Source organism: Nomascus leucogenys, chromosome 6 (assembly GCF_006542625.1).
Source record: "Nomascus leucogenys isolate Asia chromosome 6, Asia_NLE_v1, whole genome shotgun sequence".
NCBI lineage: Eukaryota > Metazoa > Chordata > Mammalia > Primates > Hylobatidae > Nomascus > Nomascus leucogenys.
Genome location: NC_044386.1, coordinates 33,107,081 through 33,126,124, shown reverse-complemented (window position 1 = coordinate 33,126,124; position 19,044 = coordinate 33,107,081). Strand labels below are relative to the sequence as shown.

The 19,044-nt window shown below is 39.3% G+C and overlaps 1 protein-coding gene across 4 annotated transcripts in view; it reads right to left on the bottom strand.

Moving 5' to 3' along the window:
• SKP2 (S-phase kinase associated protein 2) overlaps window positions 1-19,044 on the bottom strand; it is a 41,907-nt gene that overhangs the window by 7,112 nt on the left and 15,751 nt on the right. For 2 of the 4 annotated variants that reach the window (XM_003274351.4, XM_030813967.1), the window contains 6 exons: window positions 18,221-18,355; window positions 16,266-16,364; window positions 15,067-15,197; window positions 8,403-8,454; window positions 8,126-8,233; window positions 1,376-3,587 (listed from right to left, as the gene is read on the bottom strand). In XM_003274351.4, the coding sequence (XP_003274399.1) occupies window positions 3,374-3,587; window positions 8,126-8,233; window positions 8,403-8,454; window positions 15,067-15,197; window positions 16,266-16,364; window positions 18,221-18,355 (739 nt within the window). In that variant the 3' untranslated portion in view covers window positions 1,376-3,373. Of the gene's footprint in view, window positions 1-1,375; window positions 3,588-6,629; window positions 6,843-8,125; window positions 8,234-8,402; window positions 8,455-15,066; window positions 15,198-16,265; window positions 16,365-18,220; window positions 18,356-19,044 lie in introns of those variants that run through there. The other 2 variants (XR_004030417.1, XR_004030416.1) reach the window with 2 other exon arrangements.

Here is a 19,044-nt window from a genome sequence, read left to right as displayed (position 1 = left end):
ATTAAAGACTTAAATGTTAGACCTAAAACCATAATAACCCTAGAAGAAAACCTAGGCAATACCATTCAGGACATAGGCATGGGCAAGGACTTCGTGTCTAAAACACCAAAAGCAATGGCAACAAAAGCCAAAATTGACAAATGGGATCTCATTAAACTAAAGAGCTTCTGCACAGCAAAAGAAACTACCATCAGAGTGAACAGGCAACCTACACTATGGGAGAAAATTTTTGGAATCTACTCATCTGACAAAGGGCTAATATCCAGAATCTACAAAGAACTCAAACAAATTTACAAGAAGAAAAGAACCCCATCAAAAAGCGGGCAAAGGATATGAACAGACACTTCTCAAAAGAAGACATTTATGCAGCCAAGAGACACAAGAAAAATGGTCATCATCACTGGCCATCAGAGAAATGCAAATCAAAACCACAATGAGATACCATCTCACACCAGTTAGAATGGCGATCATTAAAAAGTCAAGAAACAACAGGTACTGGAGAGGATGTGGAAAAATAGGAACACTTTTATACTGTTGGTGGGACTGTAAACTGTTTCAACCATTGTGGAAGTCAGTGTGGCGATTCCTCAAGGATCTAGAACTAGAAACACCATTTGACCCAGCCATCCCATTACTGGGTATATACCCAAAGGATTATAAATCATGTTGCTATAAAGACACATGCACACGTATGTTTATTGCAACACTATTCACAATAGCAAAGACTTGGAACCAACCCAAATGTTCGACAACGATAGACTGGATTAAGAAAATGTGGCACATATACACCATGGAATACTATGCAGCCATAAAAAATGACGAGTTCATGTCCTTTGTAGGGACATGGATGAAGCTGGAAACCATCATTCTCAGCAAACTATTGTAAGGACAAAAAAGCAAACACTGTATGTTCTCACTCGTAGGTGGGAATTGAACAATGAGAACACCTGGACACAGGAAGGGGAACATCACACACCAGGGCCTGTCATGGGGTGGGGGGAGAGGGGAGGGATAGCATTAGGAGATATACCTAATGTAAATGATGAGTTAATGGGTGCAGCACACCAATATGGCACATGTATACATATGTAACAAACCTGCATGTTGTGCACATGTACCCTAGAACTTAAAGTATAATTAAAAAAAAGATAACAAGCCTGTATTAGCCCCTTTTAAAAAGTCATTATAAACTTTTTTTTTTTTTTTAATGTATAAAGCATATGAAGTAGATGGGTCAAAAAGGACCATCTCAGGGCTCTGTTTTGAAGATTCTTATTTAGAGGTATCTAAGCCAAATGGCATACAACACTAAATGCTTTCAAATTTTAACCACAGCACTTAAAAAAAGAGAAAGAAAAAAGGAATACAACTTAGCTTAAGTACTCATTTTTATAAAAATGTGTTTTATTGTTTTAAAACAAGTCTATAAAAGTAGAAATCACATACAAAAATACAGATTACTCTGACATGTTGGCAAAATAGCTTATGGCTGGACTTGAGTTTGGAAGTTCTGTATGTTTGAGGGCATCCGGATGTCAGAGTCCAACCGGATCCTAACCCCAGTTCTTGTCACTAATCTGTAAACAATAATTTCAAGTAGTATTTAGCACTTTTTAACTACTAAGAAATTGAAGCATCATCATTTCCTGTGCAACCCAACTTTAAAATCTTCCTTAGGTCTAAGCAGATAAAGGCACTTCATACTATGTTTCTAACATTAACAATTTTTGATTAAAAAAAAACAGTTAATACAAATGACGGGTGTTGGCTTTTTTTGTCATTACATTTTGAACATACGAACAAGTCATCAATTTAAATAAGTTTTTGTGATTTTTAAGAAGTAGAATTTGGCTGGGCGTGGTGGCTTACGCCTGTAATCCCAGCACTTTGGGAGGCCGAGCCGGGCGGATCATGAGGTCAGGAGATCGAGACCATCCTGGCTAACACGGTGAAACCCCGTCTCTACTAAAAATACAAAAAAATTAGCCGGTCGTGGTGGCGGATGCCTGTAGTCCCAGCTAGTCGGGAGGCTGAGGCAGGAGAATGACGTGGACCTGGGAGGCGGAGCTTGCAGTGAGCTGAGATCGCGCCACTGTACTCCAGCCTGGGTGACAGAGTGAGACTCCGTCTCAAAAAAAAAAAATTGAAGTAGAATTTAATCTTTTCACTTCTCTGTACCAGTTTAAAAATATATATATGTCACTGATGGCATTAAAAGGTCCCACATCTGGATTTTAACTCTTATGTAGGTATAAGTAATGCTTACCACTGAAACTGCATGGAACATATACCTGCTTCTATTGCATATTTCTGATTGAAGAGAACATGCAGTTCCTCTTAGGGAACTGTAGGTCTGATAACCTTATAAATGGATAGTTTCAAACAATTATTGCTGAGAGATCATTAAAAAAAAAGACAATTTAAAATACTTGATTCCAGAGTAATATAAAAGTAACCTTAAGAACCTCAGCGCTAAACAGCAGGCAACTTCAGAATTCTTCCACCCAAATTTTCAAGAACAGAGAGTGCATTAATACCACCTTTCTAAAACAAAGCAAGTCATTTTAAAAGCTAAAGGACCCATGTTAACATAATTTGATTATCAAGTTAGAAAACCACAATTATATTTCTCATCTAATTTAGATTCTGGAAACACAGTAACTTAATGAACATTACAGGATACTTCAAATTAACCTGTCATAGAAAACTGTCTGCTGGGCCTTCAAATCCTATACTGATTCTGTACCTCTGGGTTTTGTAATGTTTGGTCTTTTGTAAGTTTTAAGGTGAATTACATGGGGTTACTTATTTCTATTAACCTAATTTCAAATCTAAAGGCAAAATTAAAATGCATTTTTCTCTTTCCTATTCCTAGAAAAGATGGCCTCAGACGCTACTATCCTATGATTCTCTTTTTTGTTCAGCTCATAATACAAATAGCTTATTTGTTCTTCTAAGCTGTCTTATAAAGCAATACTATAAAATTAAATAGATAAAAGTTATATGGGCTATGAAGATTGTTCGCTGGTGGTAATTTTTAAGCTTGATTCCGAATAGACTTAGTAAGAAGGGCACTTGGAAGAGGTGGCTCAAATTTTGCTCTTTAAGGTATCTTGAAATTTTAGGCTCACTCTCCCAAAATTTCAAAAGGCCTACAACTTTGGCTCTTAAGAGCAAAGCAGTGATAGAAGCTTTTAGAATCATTTCAAAAAGCAAGATTTCATAGTTTTCCCTCTCAAATGGCTCCCTAGTATACTCGCAGAATGAAGGCAAAGGGAAAACCAAGAATAAAACTAGCTAAGTACTCCAGCGATTGGGCTTCCTGCCTATTTTCCCTGTTCTAAAGAAGAGACACCATCCTGCAATAAATACTTCATAGACAACTGGGCTTTTGCAGTGTCAGTCGGCATTTGATGCCCCATATCTCCTGGTTCTTTTTGTTGCCAATAGTTGGCCTGGCAATGGTGGTGAAATGGGAGCAATTAATCTGTAGATGAGGAAGGGCTTCCTTTAACAGTTGAAGGGTACCATCTGGCACGATTCCAAAAACTTGTAGTGTTTTCAGTGTGGGAATTTCTCCAAGTTCACTGGAAAGGAAGAAAAAGACTTTCAGAATAGCAGTATCTATGGAAACTGTTTGACTAGAGTTATATGACCCAAATTTTACAATTTGTGTCATCTACAAAATGCAGTCTGAAAATATAATTTACAATAAATGATTTGAGAAAATAGCAAATTAAACTGGAAAGCACAGACCATATAGCTTGAGCAACATGTCATTAGGAAACGCACTGCTGCATTTTATTGAATGAGGTTCCTAATAACCTTAGAAACTCAGGTTTATTTAAGAATCCAATCATATTTGCTTCCTTTCTCCAATTGTGATTTATACAGTGATCTGAATGGGGTTACTGTGTTGTGAGAAGAAACTAGCAAGCAAGTGATGGTAAAAGCAAATGTTTTACTGCGGCACCAGTTGGAACCACCACAGGTTACATGCAAATTAAGGATATGAACTTGACTTTTACCTGAACTAGGCTCATCTCTCAAAGGGAGATGTTGTCAGGATTGATGAACTTCTTAATAATGGTTCATAGTCAACAAGTCCATTATGTGTGATGAAAACTACCACTGACTTCCTTAAGATATTTTAGATAGGGTTATGTAGTTGGGTACAGGTGGAGAAAATGGGTGAAAAATCATACCCTTTATAGGAGGCAATAACCATCTTACCTCCCTACGTATTACCATTTTTTTTCTGCATAGATAAGCCAGTCCCTTTAGGTATTTCACATTAGATGAAATTCAACCTTGTTAACAGTGAAATTCTGTTTCACAAATTCTGTTTCTCAAATTCTGTTTCACAAATTCTGTTTCTCAAATTCTGTTTCACAAATTCTGTTTTTCCAAAGTAAATACTGTTTGGTGTTGGTAATGATTTTTTTCTTCTTAACTCAGATCTACGTGCCTAGAAATTCATCTCTCTGATCTGTATTTGCTCAAGGTTGGGACACACAGTACAAAGTCTCAGGAAAGGGAACATTTATTTTGGAATTTCAACAAAATCCTACTACAGATCAATGAGCACATCAATGACCTAAGGTCAGAAACATCCTTTATATTTTCACATTGTCAATAATTACTTTTAAAAAGCCCCAAACTTTCCTTATAACTGTCTTCCTTCTAGCCTATTGTATATACCGATTTCCAAGGCATACTCCTAAAGCCTAGCTCATGTTAGTCATTCATCTGCTCCAAAACCTTTGATGCTTCCCTTGTCTTTACAGAACCCAGGCTGTTCAGCTAGTCTGAAGACCTTCCGTGTTTAACCTGCTCTTCCAGTCTTCCACTACTCCCCTAAATGTATTTATTCTACATTCCACAAGGTGTCTTAAACCCCACAAATGTTTAATATATGTAGCTGAGTACAAGATGAAGGCTAATTTATAAAATAAAACACCATCCAAGTGAAATAAATACGCTTGTTCACAAGGGGACAATAAGATCTAAAGGTATATAGCCAAAGAAAATCAGAAAAATCAAATTGCTGTCATTAAGTAAACTGCTTTCTGGAATGTAGAAACACTGTCAAAGTAAGATCACAATACACAGATACTTATACTTAATCACTTATGATGACAGCAATCCAGCTCCAACTTTGAATCCCTCATGTGAAACTTGAGAAACGTTGCAATTACTATGAGAATTCTGGTTCTGGTATATCCAAATTAGCCAAATGGTGAGCCATTCTGCACCGGAGAATATTTAGGGGAAGAAACCGTAGGTGGAGGAAGAAAAGGAGGAATGGCAGATGGCAGAGGAGGACATGTTTTTGCAGCAGCATTGGGAAAGAGATTTGGTGAGGAAAGAAATTAAGACCAGACTCTCAGAACACACTTGGGTGTTATATATAAGGGGCTTATATAAGATAAGATGATGGATGAAGAACCAGTTCCAAGTCAAAAATCCAGAAAGTCTCTAAAATTTTAAGGAGACAAAAAAAAAAAAAAAAAAAAAAAAAAAAAAAGCCTCCTGGTATGTGCATTACCTACCACTGAGAATAAAAAATTTGCAAGCGTCTTTTAAAAACTACAGTGGAAGAGACTGAAGAGCAAACTAAGGGAGAGCAAATAGAAATAAGTAGTTCAAGAGCCATTATTTCTAATGTAAGAAGTGTAAAATGACACCAATGTCTTATGTATATTGAATTTTAGAAAATAAAAGATATTTATGAACTCTTTCACAGGATTGCTCCTTACCTTATCTATACAATAATCCTGTTTTCCTTATAAAAATCTTAAATGCCTCAACTACAAATGCTCCTACCACGGAAGATTTTTAGTCTTATCTTAGATTAGTTTACTATCTCCAGCTTGGGTTTCTTACTTGAATGAGAAATAGGGAAGAATTAGAAGGAAGTTTAGACATAGAGAAGAAGACCAATTAAGAAGTAAGGGAATAAATATAATGGGAATAGGTCCTGGGGAAGAAAACGTTATAGTTTCTCAAGTATTTTAAAATATTACAGAAGAAAGACATTCAAATTGTATTTTCCCACTTCTGAGAAATAAATAGCCTTAAGTTCTTTAGCAAAGATGGCTCTCTGGAAATTATTATGGAAACATCCTGGAATTTTTATTATAAACCTCAAATATATATCGGCTGCCAAAATGATTGAAATTAGAGTCATTCTAATTCTCATTTTATATTGAGAAACTTTTAAGCATAAGGTGCCAACAAACTCATCTTAAAGGATTCACAAGGCAAATCAGTATAGTATTTACACAATACCTAAAGAAATATACTCTTTTACCTTAATGTTCAAGGACAGGATCTTTCTTCTTCTCTATTCTAGTGGTCTGACTTGTAACTAAACTCCTAATGCCCCTGTTTGTCTTATTTCATAATATTTGTACAAATAAGAAATAATAATACAGTGAAGGTTCACAATAGGTCTGCGACTTCAGGCCTGTGTTTGTAACCATCAATTCACACTGCCTCCAGGTATTACCATGTGATTATTATGCAGGTATGGCAATTACTATTATCCCACTGGAGAAAAATATTAAAATGAAGAGCTCTCAGCCTTCCCCTTGCCTCTGCTTGAGAAAAAGCATTTGGGTCATTACCTGCTTAGCTTCTTTCTTTCTGCAGAGAAGGAACAAAAGCAAGACACATGGATAGATTCTCTTGAGAAAAGCAACCCGAAAAGAATGATCACCACACTCCCCAGGGGGCTGCACAGGCAAAGAAGCAGGAGGCCAGATGGCAAGGACAGGAAAGAATGGATGACAGAGAAGCCTTTTTGGGTAGACGCTAGAAGCTCCTAGGAGTTCTGGATGCTAGAAAATAGAGAGGGCAGGGATTTTAATAAGAGTTTCATGCACATGAATTTAAACCCCAACATTTGAGAGCCAGGAAAGTAAATCCTGCCATCCTATTTTAGGCAGTCCTTTCCCAAATGAGATACCAGCTCAGACCCTGAACCCCAAGATTAATTAAAAAATGATTAATTAAAATGCGTAACTGCCAGATTTCCTAATTCTACTAGTTAACTCTGTGTAGCTGAAGTATCTGATTTATTCATTAATTCTTGAAACTAACTTAAAAGATTCAAACTATGATTCTGAGGACTAAAGTTCTTTTTCAAATTCACCACCCTTCCTACCTAGGAGCTGGAAGCTAAATTAACCTTTAGTTCATGAGCTACATAAATGAGTCCAGCAGCCGCATTCAAGACATGTTGGGCACCTGATCAACTCTAAGATACTGACCTCTTGTGGTTTTCAATAAAACTGCTACACATGTACATTTGCCATTAGGGAGACTTTTCCAGTCCTTTGGAATGAAATACAGAAAACCTTTTAAAACAAGATATGATTTTTAGGATGAGTTGGGTATGGCGTTTCCCAAAGGAAAGATGGACCAGGCTGCTTCTTTCTTGCACTCCCTTGATTTTGTGGAAGTTGCTGAGCAGGTAAAACTAATCCTTGTATAAACTATTAGATTACATAGTGACTATTTTGCCTCTATCCAGGAGACCTAGGATTTAGATCCAGGTCAGCCACCAACTCACCATCAGTTCTGAGTAAGCCTTAACACGCCCCTGTTCAAAAACAGCATCAGACTTACAATACATACCATCTACAGGCTTATATCTTTCCAATTTCTTCACTATCCAGGACTTACATCACTAGAAGATACAGAACTTTAAGCCCAGATGAAAGCTTTTGGAATCAACTGGAGTTAATCCGAAAAATTTGGAAAGAAAAAAAAAAAAAGACACTAACCCACATTGGGTCTGCCTTCCCAATTATACTTCAAGTTTCCTGGAGGAAAAGGTTATCTTCTGCTTCTCTGCTAAGTCTTCTCATAGATACTAAGACAGCAAGCTAGTAATTAAAACTGCTTACAGCTAAACAATAAATGTTTAGTGAACAATCTGGATCAACTCAATTTCACCAGTTTAAGCAATACTCTGCTGGTCTTTCATAGCCAGTCTGTGGTATACTCATTACTAATGTTTTGGTTTCATATGTCTATTAATAAAAATGGATTTTCACACCAAGGGGCATCTCTGTTGTTTCCTGCTTTCTATTAAGCATTAAAAACAAGACATACTTACAGTAAAGTTTCAGGTATTATATCATAGCACCGACTGAGTGATAGGTGTTGGAGGTAGTTGAGCTGGAAAAATTCCTGAAAGCAGTCATTCTTTAGCATGACACTATCACTGTAAGAAGGCAGAAAAAAAGATATTGAAAAATCACACATTGATCCTAGATAAAGAAGACAGAAATAACCTACTGTTTAGTTGCTTCAATTCAACATTGTGATCCTTTCCCAATTTAATGAGAAATCAAGATTTTTCAACTTTTGATCTAAAATAAATAAAAAAATACCTTAAGTCTAGATGGACAAGATTGGGGCATCTTCTAACTAAAGTAGAGAGATCTAGGAAAAGCAAAAAAACATGATGGTCACTATTAAATGAGGAACAAGACAAGGATATCTGTTATCACTACTATCATCGAACATCATGCTGGAAGTTCAGGGCAATGCAATTAGAACCACACACTATTAGAAAGAAAAAATAATTATCTTGGAACATAAAATTTTCTACCCAAAAAGCCCAAGAGAATCATCCGAAAAAGAAAACTGTGTAAATGACAATCTTTAGCTTATCCATGTATCAGCAGTAGCAGGCTGGAAAAATAATAGGGAAAAAAATCCCATTCACAATAGCAAAAAGTAAAATTAAACACCAGTATATATATAAGCAAACAATATATTACAAAGGTAGCACCTCAGATCAACAAGAGAAATAATGGATCAGTAAAAAGAAATATTGCTACTACAACTGGAAAAAAATATTTCTCCAACTCAAGTAACATATTTAAATACATTCCACATAATAAGTTCTAAATACAAAAATATTATTTTTGTATTTAGGATAATAATATATTAAATATTAAAAATTACTAAATAAATAATTCAGGGTAATTATTTAATTGAATCTTGGGATAAGGTATTTCTAAACATAAAAGAAAACTTAGGGAACACCTGAATTTACTACATAAATTTTAAAACTCTACCATATTAAAACAAAACAATTTAAAAAGTATCAGAAAACTGGGAATGTTTTCAACATATATTAAACAACGAGTTAATCTTACATAAAGAGAAAAAAAGATAAATCAAAAATAAGCAATGAACATGAACAAATCTACATTGCAAAATACCAAGATAATAAAAAGGAGCAAAAAATATCAAATAAAATTAGAAATATTTCTTCTCAGCCATGAAGTGAAAAAAAAATTCTATTATAAAGTAGGTCTATCATAAAGTAGGTCTTCCATGTACCACAGGTAGATATTTAATTTTATTTGCAGGCTTTCAGGAGCCTGAACCCTGAACTGCTTTTTTTGGATAGTGAACTGATTTTTTTTTTTTTGGATCAATGATAATAACTCAATCCTCTATTTGACAAAGAAGAAGGAGAAGGAAGAGGAAGAAAAAGAAAGTGGGATAAAGGATCAGAAAGGGAGGAAAATAGAAAAAATTAGAGTATGACTCCAGGGTAGACCTGTTTTGTTGTCGCTTGGTTCGTTGGTTGGTTTGACAGTTGTATTTTTCATATGTTTCGCCATGTTGGCCAGGCTGGTCTCCAGCTCCTAGCCTCAAGTGATCAACCCGCCTCAGCCTCCCAGAGTACTGGGACTACAGGCGTGAGCCACCACATCCAGCCCCCACATTGCTTCTGGCCTCTGTGGTAGACCTCCCAGACAGGGCGGCCGGGCAGAGACGCTCCTCACATCCCAGAAGGGGCGGCCGGACAGAGGCGCTCCTCGCTTCCCAGAAGGGGCGGCCGGGCAGAGGCGCTCCTCACATCCCAGAAGGGGCGGCCGGGCAGAGGCGCTCCTCACATCCCAGAAGGGGCGGCCGGGGAGAGGCGCTCCTCACATCCCAGAAGGGGCGGCCGGGCAGAGGCACTCCTCGCTTCCCCAGACGGGGCGGCCGGGCAGAGGCGCTCCTCGCTTCCCAGACGGTGCGGCCGGGCAGAGGCGCTCCTCGCATCCCAGAAGGGGCGGCCGGGCAGAGGCGCTCCTCACTTCCCAGACGGGCGGCCGCGCAGAGGCGCTCCTCACTTCCCAGACGATGGGCGGCCGGACAGAGGCGCTCCTCACATCCCAGACGATGGGCGGCCGCGCAGAGACGTTCCTCACTTCCTAGACGGGGTGGCGGCTGGGCAGAGGCGCTCCTCACCTCCCAGACGGGGCGGCCGGGCAGAGGAGCTCCTCATAACCCAGAGGATGGGCGGCCAGGCAGAGACGCTCCCCACCTCCCAGACGGGGCGGCGGCAGGGCAGAGGCTGCAATCCCAGCACCCTGGGAGGCCAAGGCAGGCGGCTGGGAGGCGGAGGCTGCAGCGAGCCAAGACCACGCCACTGCACTCCAGCCCGGGCAGCACCGAGCACCCAATGAGCGAGCCTCCGTCTGCAGTCCCAGCACCTCGGGAGGCCGAGGTGGGCAGAGCACTGGAGGTCAGGAGCTGGAAACCAGCGTGGCCGACATGGCGAAAGCGCGCCTCCAGCCAAAGGAGAAAAACCAGGGAGGGGTGGTGGCGGGCGGCGGCAATCCCAGGCAGCGCGCAGGCCAGGGCAGGAGAATCACGGCAGCCGGACGCAGGGTCTGCAGCGAGCCAAGTTTACTCCAGCCGGGGCCACAGAGGGAAGAAAGAGAAAGGAAGAAAGGAAGGAAGGAAGGAAGGAAGGAAGGAGGGGAGGGAGGGAGGGAGGGAAGGAAGGAAGGGATTTTTTTTAAAAATAATTCAGAGAATTATACACTTTACTTTTGGTCCAGTAATTCCACTTTTAGAAAAATATAGATGTGTATGAATATATTCAATGTGGCACCAGTTATATTAGCCCCTCCTCCAGTTAGTTTAATATGTTAACCTCATCCATTCCATGAAATACACTGCTACTCATTATGAAAAAGCTGATAACATTTCATACATAAAAAAAATACTAGGATAGCTTGTAAACAAAATATATACAATGCGTTATAATTTCAGCTTGGCCAAAACACACTCAAACTCACATTTACACGCAAACACATACACAGAAAGAAAGAGAGAAAAGAAAAAAAAAAAAAGGCTGGAAGGAAATACATCCAAAACGTTAACTACAGTATTCAAGGGTGTTGGGATTACAGGCAACTTTTCAGAATTTGGAAGAAAGTCATGTAAGCTACTTGGCAATCAGAAAATGAATCAATAAATGTTACTTATTTAGAACAGGCAAACTTCATTAACATTTGAGGGTTTTTTCGTCTCACAAGTATATCCCCTCCCCTAAATTCTGGACTTGCATTTTCAACTGCCTCCTCAACATACCGTTTGGATATGAGATAGGCCTCTAAATTTATGTCTAAAATCAAATACTCAATTTCTCCCCCAAATTTCCTCCTCCCCTAAACTCTTTCCCATCTCAGCAAGTGATAATTTCACGAATCCAGTGGCTTCAGCCAAAACCCCTGAAATCATAGTGGACCATTTTTCTCACATCCCACATTCATTCTGTCACCAAATCTCATGATGTTGGTTTTTAAAATGTGCCCAAATCTGATCATTTCTTACCACCTTAAGTGTCACCACCCTAGTCTCCTAACTGGTCTCCCTGCTTCATACTTCCCCGCTACAGCCTTTTCTTAACACAGCACTAGCGTGAATCTTTTAAAATGAAGTCAGTCATATCATTGCTCTGCTTGAAATACTCCAATGGCTTCCCATATCCCATGTCACTTAGAAAAAATTCAAAGTTTTTGCCTTGGCTTAGATAGCCCTTGGCCATCTTTCTCCTCTCACTGTTCTCCCTGCTCCCTCTCACACACTGGCTCCATATCAAGGTATTTGCACTCGCTGGTCCTTTGTTCTTGAATGTTCTTCTCTCACATATGCATATGGATTCCTTCTTCACTCAGTCAGTTCTCTGGGTCCAGTACAGCCTCCTCAGAGAGGCCCTGTCTTTAACCATTCCATCTAAAAGTAGTCCTCTTTCTGCCACATTCTATCTGGCTACTCTGCTTTGCTTTTTGTCTTTGCATTTTTACCTCCTTTCATAACATTTATGAAATATGTTCACTTTCTGGCTCCCCCACTAGAAAGTAATCTTCGTAAGGGTGACTTTCTCTGTTTTGTTCAAGGCTACATCTCCTGAGTCTGGAACAGAGCTTCGATCACTGTACGTGCTCAATAAATATTTAATAAATGACCAAAAAATGAAAAAAGTACACAATAAAATTTTGAGGGACCTATTATCTAGCCAGCCAACTAGCCATCAGCAAAATCAGATGCAATCATACTTTGACACCACTGGAGAAAGAACCAAACATTGGGGGATAAAGTGGGTTAGTTTCCTCTGGCCCACACTTAAGCTCTGTCCTCCCTGGGCAGGAAGTAGTTAGTAGACAGTAGTCACTGCCAAGGTTTCCTTTTCACTGTCCCCTTCATTTCACCATAAACAGTAGACCCAACCTGAGCTAGAAGGGATCTTAGAAACCATGTAATCCAACCCGTTCCTTCAAAGGAGAGATGATTTCGGCTATAGAAGTCAAGGTCAAATCCAAGACCAAACGTTTCTGTGCTTCATCCACTGCTCCATGGAAAGGTAGTGATGGGGGTAGTGGGGGAAGGAACAGTACTAACAGCCAACACTAATTGAACTCTTACCATGTGGCAAGAAATGTTCCACATGCTGTACGTGTCTTAACTAATTTATTCTTTCCTGTAACTCTAAGAGATGGGTTCTGCTTATCTCCATTTTACTGCTGAGAAAACTAACGAACAGGCAAGTTTAGCAACTTGCTCAAGTCTACCCAGTAAATGGCAGGGTGGATATTTGAACCCAGGCCATCTGGTAGCAGTCTATTAGCTAAAACCAAATCCATATTATCTCATATATAATGAAATGGTGTGTGCTATTGTTAATGACATTAAAAACTTTTTATCCCTATTGTATAATTAAAAAACTAACACTTCAATTTATATTCTGTCTCTCTGTCCTGAATGCGTCTAGCAAGCAGAATTTTAATACCTACTATTTCTGCCAAAACTCGGTAAACAGGCTCTCTGTTCTCTTTCTTGGAGGAACAAAGGGAAAGGTTTTAAGCCGAACTTGGACAAAACCAACAGCACTTTGCCTACAGCAGTTTCTCAACCTTGCACCCAGAGCCTCGATTCATGTCAGAAAATCTTTCAGTAAAGTAGTGAAAGGTCCAGATGTGGGAAAGAAATATAAACAAGGTACTGCCTTCCCTTCACCTGCAGACAAACAGAGAAGAACCAAGAGTGATGGGATTTCACACCAAGAGAATGCTCGTGGTGGGAGTTTAAACTTCTTGGAGGAAAATTTGGCAGAAACTATCCAAAACTTGAGAATAGTACCTAATGCTGGACCCAGCAATTCCACTTTTAAGAATCCATCCTTAGAAATGCATCCAAAGATTTGTCTCTGTCACTCATAAAATTGTTTATAGGAGAGAAAAACTGGGAAGATTCTGAATGTCCATTAGAAGATCAACGGCATAAATTGTTATTGATTTAATACAAATTATTCCATATCTATTTGATGGACTATCACATAGCCACTGATGATGACATCATGTAGTCACTGAAAATGGGGTTATCTAGGGGGAAAAAAAGCATATTACGAAGTATTTAATATACTATGTCCCATTTAAAAAAAAAAACAGCTTTTGTACAGGAAAAAGCCTAGCAAGATGTTAAGATTATTGATAATTTGCTTCCCTTTGTGTTTTTCTATATTTACATTTTTTTTAAATGACTGTATAATGCTATGATCAGTTTTAAAATAGTAATTATAAATACTGGGTGGGGAGAGTGGTATGAAATGAAGACATGATTGCTGCTTTTATGGCTTACTAAAGAAAGTGTTCACCTTGTCTGAAAATGCAAGTGTTTGTAATTGGCAGTAGTTCAAATTTGAGTCCTTGCACAGGTGAACGACTCGAATCTCTACCCACTCATGAGAGTCTAGCAATTGTTTTCTATAGCTTTATACATCTTACCAAAGGACGTCTGTCCTGGAGAAGTAGTTTTATACTCTTAAATTTTAAGATCTATTCTGCAGATGTTTGATTCAAATCTTTTTCAGAGTAATAAAAACTATAATAAACAAAACGCACTCAAATAAGCTAGTACTAACATCAAGATACGGTTGATGTGTGTTGCTGGTTTAACTAGGTTTTGTAGAGCCCACAAACTGAATGTTGGCCTGAGACGGTGAAGCCATTTAAAAAACTTGCCATTTGTAATCACTTATCTTTGCAAATCAAGATTTTCTCATTAACATACAAGTAAAATAAAGTGTAACTGAATATTAAGGTTTTTAAAGACTGCTCCCTGCTACCCTTGACTTCTAATGCCTGTTTTCATCTAAAAATCCTCGTTGCCCTCTTGGACTGAATAAAAAGTAAAAGTCATAAATATGAACTTATTAACAGAGTTTATACAGTTTTTCAACCTTGGAACTGATGTTTGGACCAGATTATTGTGCGTGCTATTCTCCATCCTATACACCATCCACCAGCATCCTGGCTTCCGCCCATGAGAGACCAGCAGCACTCCTACAGCTGTGACAATAAAAAATGTCTCCAGACATTGACAAATGTCCCCATACAGACAAAATAGCCCCTAATGAAGAACCTCTACTTAATACTAATTAAATGCTACATTTATGTATTTTTATGTTGGGGTTTTACCTAATCATTTAGTTGATTAAAAGTTTTTCTGCTTAAAAATACATTGTTTCAAGTGTAAAGGTTTCTACTGTTAGATCCTGAATTCAAACCTTGGCTCTAGCTCCCCAGTTGTTTACCTTCACCTAACCATTCTGATTAGCAGCTACCTCATCTGAAAAAGGGGATTAACACATGCACTGGATTAAATGAGAAAACTTATGTGGACGAACGATTAGGAGAAACTCAATGAATCTCATCTATTATGTTGTGAAGGCCTCAGTGGTCCAGGCTTGGAAGCTCTAACCTGATTTCTGGAGATTCTTTCTGTAGCCGCTAAGATTCAACTGGGTGATGGTCTCTGACACATGCGCAACAGCCACTTGTACATGCTTTTCAGTGAAATCAAAGCACCAGGAGAGGTTCAGCTCATCCAGTCTGCACAAAAGAGGGGTAATAAAGAAAATCTGAAACCATCACACGGGAATGAGTTTGCCTCAAACTGCGAACAAAGAAAATGCAAAGCCATTGATTCCTTATTTCATACACAGAACACCTGCTTCTCTAACAGCAGCTACCTTCAGTCACCTAAGTATACCCTGTTTGCCCCTGAAAGTTGCCAGCAGATCAGAAGGGCCTTAGTGAATGTGCCTCCTCCTGGAAATGGACCACTCAACACAGACTGAACAATTACTCAGGATGTTTTACACAATTGATGGATTGCACTGAGGATTCCTAATAAAGAGATGCTGACATTGCAAAAAGCCACTTCATCTTACTGTGCTTCTGCTAACTGAGCAAAAACGAGGGTTTCAGAGACAAAATACAACCATTAATCCCCACTCCCCACTTCTGGCACTGCTGACTAAATATAGGGCTACACATTTGATCTCACTGATAACATTCATATCCAGAGGCAATCTATTTTAAATGGACCATTAACAAAACACAGATTCAAATGCTGTACCATGGAGACCAAGGAATATTTTTTAAAAACACACATATGCATAATACTGTGTATTCCAAAAAGAATGTATTCCCCTCACTTAGCAATATCTGTAACTCTGTACTCTTTATGTGCCGACGTGATTATGAAAGATATTGTTAATAGAATTGCCAAAATTTATGGTCTATATTTATAAAACACCAAATTTGATAAAAAATTGTAAGTTAGGTCTGCAGATACCATAGGGGAAAAAACCTGAATGTACAGTTAAGTGCGAGCAGATTTCTTACAACCATACTGTTGATAGACACTACTATACTTCCCTTATTTTAACAGTTCCAAATAAAAAAGAGGTCACTATACAAGTATCGCTTGCAAACTCAATTGACTTGGCTCCTGAGTTTGGACAGAAAGTTTGGAGGGCAAAAGATTTTGCATTCACCAAATCAAGAGCCTGGAAAGTTACAAAAAGCTCAAAGTTCATCCAATTTTATACAGATGTAAGGGATAATTTTACATTTGACATAAGAGTCTATAATCAAGTCTCACATCTTTCATACCTGGAACAGCTGCTTAGCAAAGTCTGCAGGGCAAATTCAGAGAATCCAGAACACCCAGAAAGGTTAAGTCGCACTAAATTTGAGTTTTGTGCAAGATTACTGGAAAAAGAGAAAAACGTCAGAAGAAAAAGACCAATAAGACACTCTATTCATCAACAACATTTAGATGAAAGCAGGCAAGTGTAGTTAAGCTCACAGGTCTTTGAGTCAGTGAGTTTAAAATGTATATCACTATCTCTCAGACATCAAAACAGGATAATTTGCCTCAGTTTACTCATCTGTGAAATGGTATTAGCACACCTTCTTGGTAGGGTTATTAACAAGATTAAATGATATAATGTAATAAAAGACTTAATATGAAGCAAATACACAAAAATATCAACGTACTTTTTGAACTAAAAAGACAATGGAATAAACATATATCCATTTCACCCATAATTAGAATTAGCTTGCAAACTTCTACTTGTAAAATCACCAGGTTCTTTTGATTATACATCTCTCACATTTGCCATTTTCTCTAATACATCCCCAAATGCCCTGTGTTAGTACAACTTAGTGATTAAGAATAAGAATTCTGGAATATTATATCACTAGGTTCACATCTTGGTTCAGCCACCTACTAACAGTGTGACCCTGGAAAAGACTTATTCAGTGTCCCTGTGTCTCAGTTTCCACATCTATAAACAAGTAAGATCACGCTTCATGGGGTTGCCATCAGAATTAAATGAAAACGCATTTACAAAATTCACTATCTGGCACATAACACACGCCCCAAAACATTAGCTGCTATTACTGCTATCTGTTTTATATCAGACTTCATCTTTTCTCACTTGAATGAACACAGCAGTATCCTTAACTACTCTAGCTTCTTCTATCCTTGATGGACCTTCCATGGTACCTGGCAAGTTAATTTCCTAAATTTCAACTCTTAACGTGTTCCTTCCATTCTCAGAACAACTCTCTCCACCATCCTTCCCTTTTTTTTTTTTTTTTCAGATGGAGTTTTGCTCTTGTCACCTAGGCTGGAGTGCAGTGTCGTGGTCTCAGCTCATGGCAACCTCCGCCTCCCAGGTTCAAGCAATTCTCCTGCCTCAGCCTGCTGAGTAGCTGAGATTACAGGTGCCTGCCACCACATCCAGCTAATTTTTGTATTTTTAGTAGAGACAGGATTTCACCATGTTGGCCAGGCTGGTCTCAAACTCCCGACCTCAGGTGATCCGCCCACCTCAGCCTCCCAAAGTGCTGGGATTACAGGTGTGAGCCACCGCACCTGGCCCATGCTTCCCTCTTGATGGAAGAGTCCATTCTTCTTACAGCAAGGCTTAGGGGCCCATTACAATCTAGTCCCTGACTCTCGTCATCTCCTGTCACTCTTCTCCCTTAGTCCTGTGCTCCAGCAACTTCCAACTACGTAACTACCTAGACTGGTTGCTTTGTCTTATTACCTAGAGATCTCCTACCTAGATATCTTCAACACTCAAGAGTCACCTCCTCTAAGAAGGCGGCTCCTCGTGTGTTGCCACATATTCACCGAAACATTTAATAAACACACTGCATGGTAATTATCTGTCTTGCTCATAAATAGTTTACCTTCTTGCAAGAGGAAACAGACATGTCTTGCTCGATGTTTCCTCTTGCAAGAAGGTAAACTATAGCTTAACCAGCATTCACTACCAGTGTGGGGAAAGTTTTGGAGCATTCATTTTCTTCCCAAATAACACACATGCACTGTTCACTCTTGTATCTCTAGAACCTAGCACAGGGCCTGGCAAATAGTTAGCATTCAAGCTTTTGTTGCTTCAATGAGTCCTGAAAAGTTTTGCAGAAGCCAGAGCACTGCACTAGATATTTTCTGTATCCACGATATGGCTAGAAGGGCACCCCAGTTATATACAGGGGAAAAAATTCATACACATAAAAACAATTGCCTTTGTGACACTCTGCCTGCCACTCACTTCACAATGGGATCCGAAAGCCGCAGGCCTTCCAGGCTTAGATTCTGCAACTTGGAACACTGAGACAGTATGCCGTGAAGGGTGGACACTTCTATAACCGAGTTCGACAGGTCCATGTGCTGTACACGAAAAGGGCTAAACACGGAGAGAAAAAAGGGGCTCCATAGGTGGCTCTCACAGGTACATCCAATTTCAAATCAGACCCCTCTTCTCCCCAAATGAGCAGCCAATCACAAACAAGACTCTAAATACATACTTCAGGCATTAACTATAGGGTCATAAAACACATTGCTACTACTGTATTCCCATCTTCATTCATTTTTAAAATTCAAGAGGATTTTTGCCAAGTACAGATGTTGCTGCCAATACAGTCCCACTTAGAAAATAACGAGTGGGCATCACAACAATGAGTTGGATGTGGGTGACAAGGAGATTAAGACTATAACAGCTCCTGGTTTCTGGCAGGGGTGAGTGGGTGGGCAGCAATAGAACAGGGAAGATAGTGGAAGAGCAAGTTTTAAAGGGAGACCAGGCCAGGCGCGGTGGCTCACGCCTGTAATCCCAACACTTTGAGAGGCTGAGTCTGGTGGATCACAAGGTCAGGAGTTCGAGACCAGCCTGGCCAGCATGGTGAAACCCAGTCTCTACAAAAAATACAAAAAATTAGTTGGGCGTGGTGGCGCATACCTGTAGTCTCAGGTACTCAAGAGGCTGAGGCAGGAGAATTGCTTGAACCTGGCAGGCAGAGGTTGCAGTGAGCCGAGATCACGCCACTGCACTCCAGCCTGAGTGACAGAGCAAGACTCCGTCTCAAAAAACAAAAA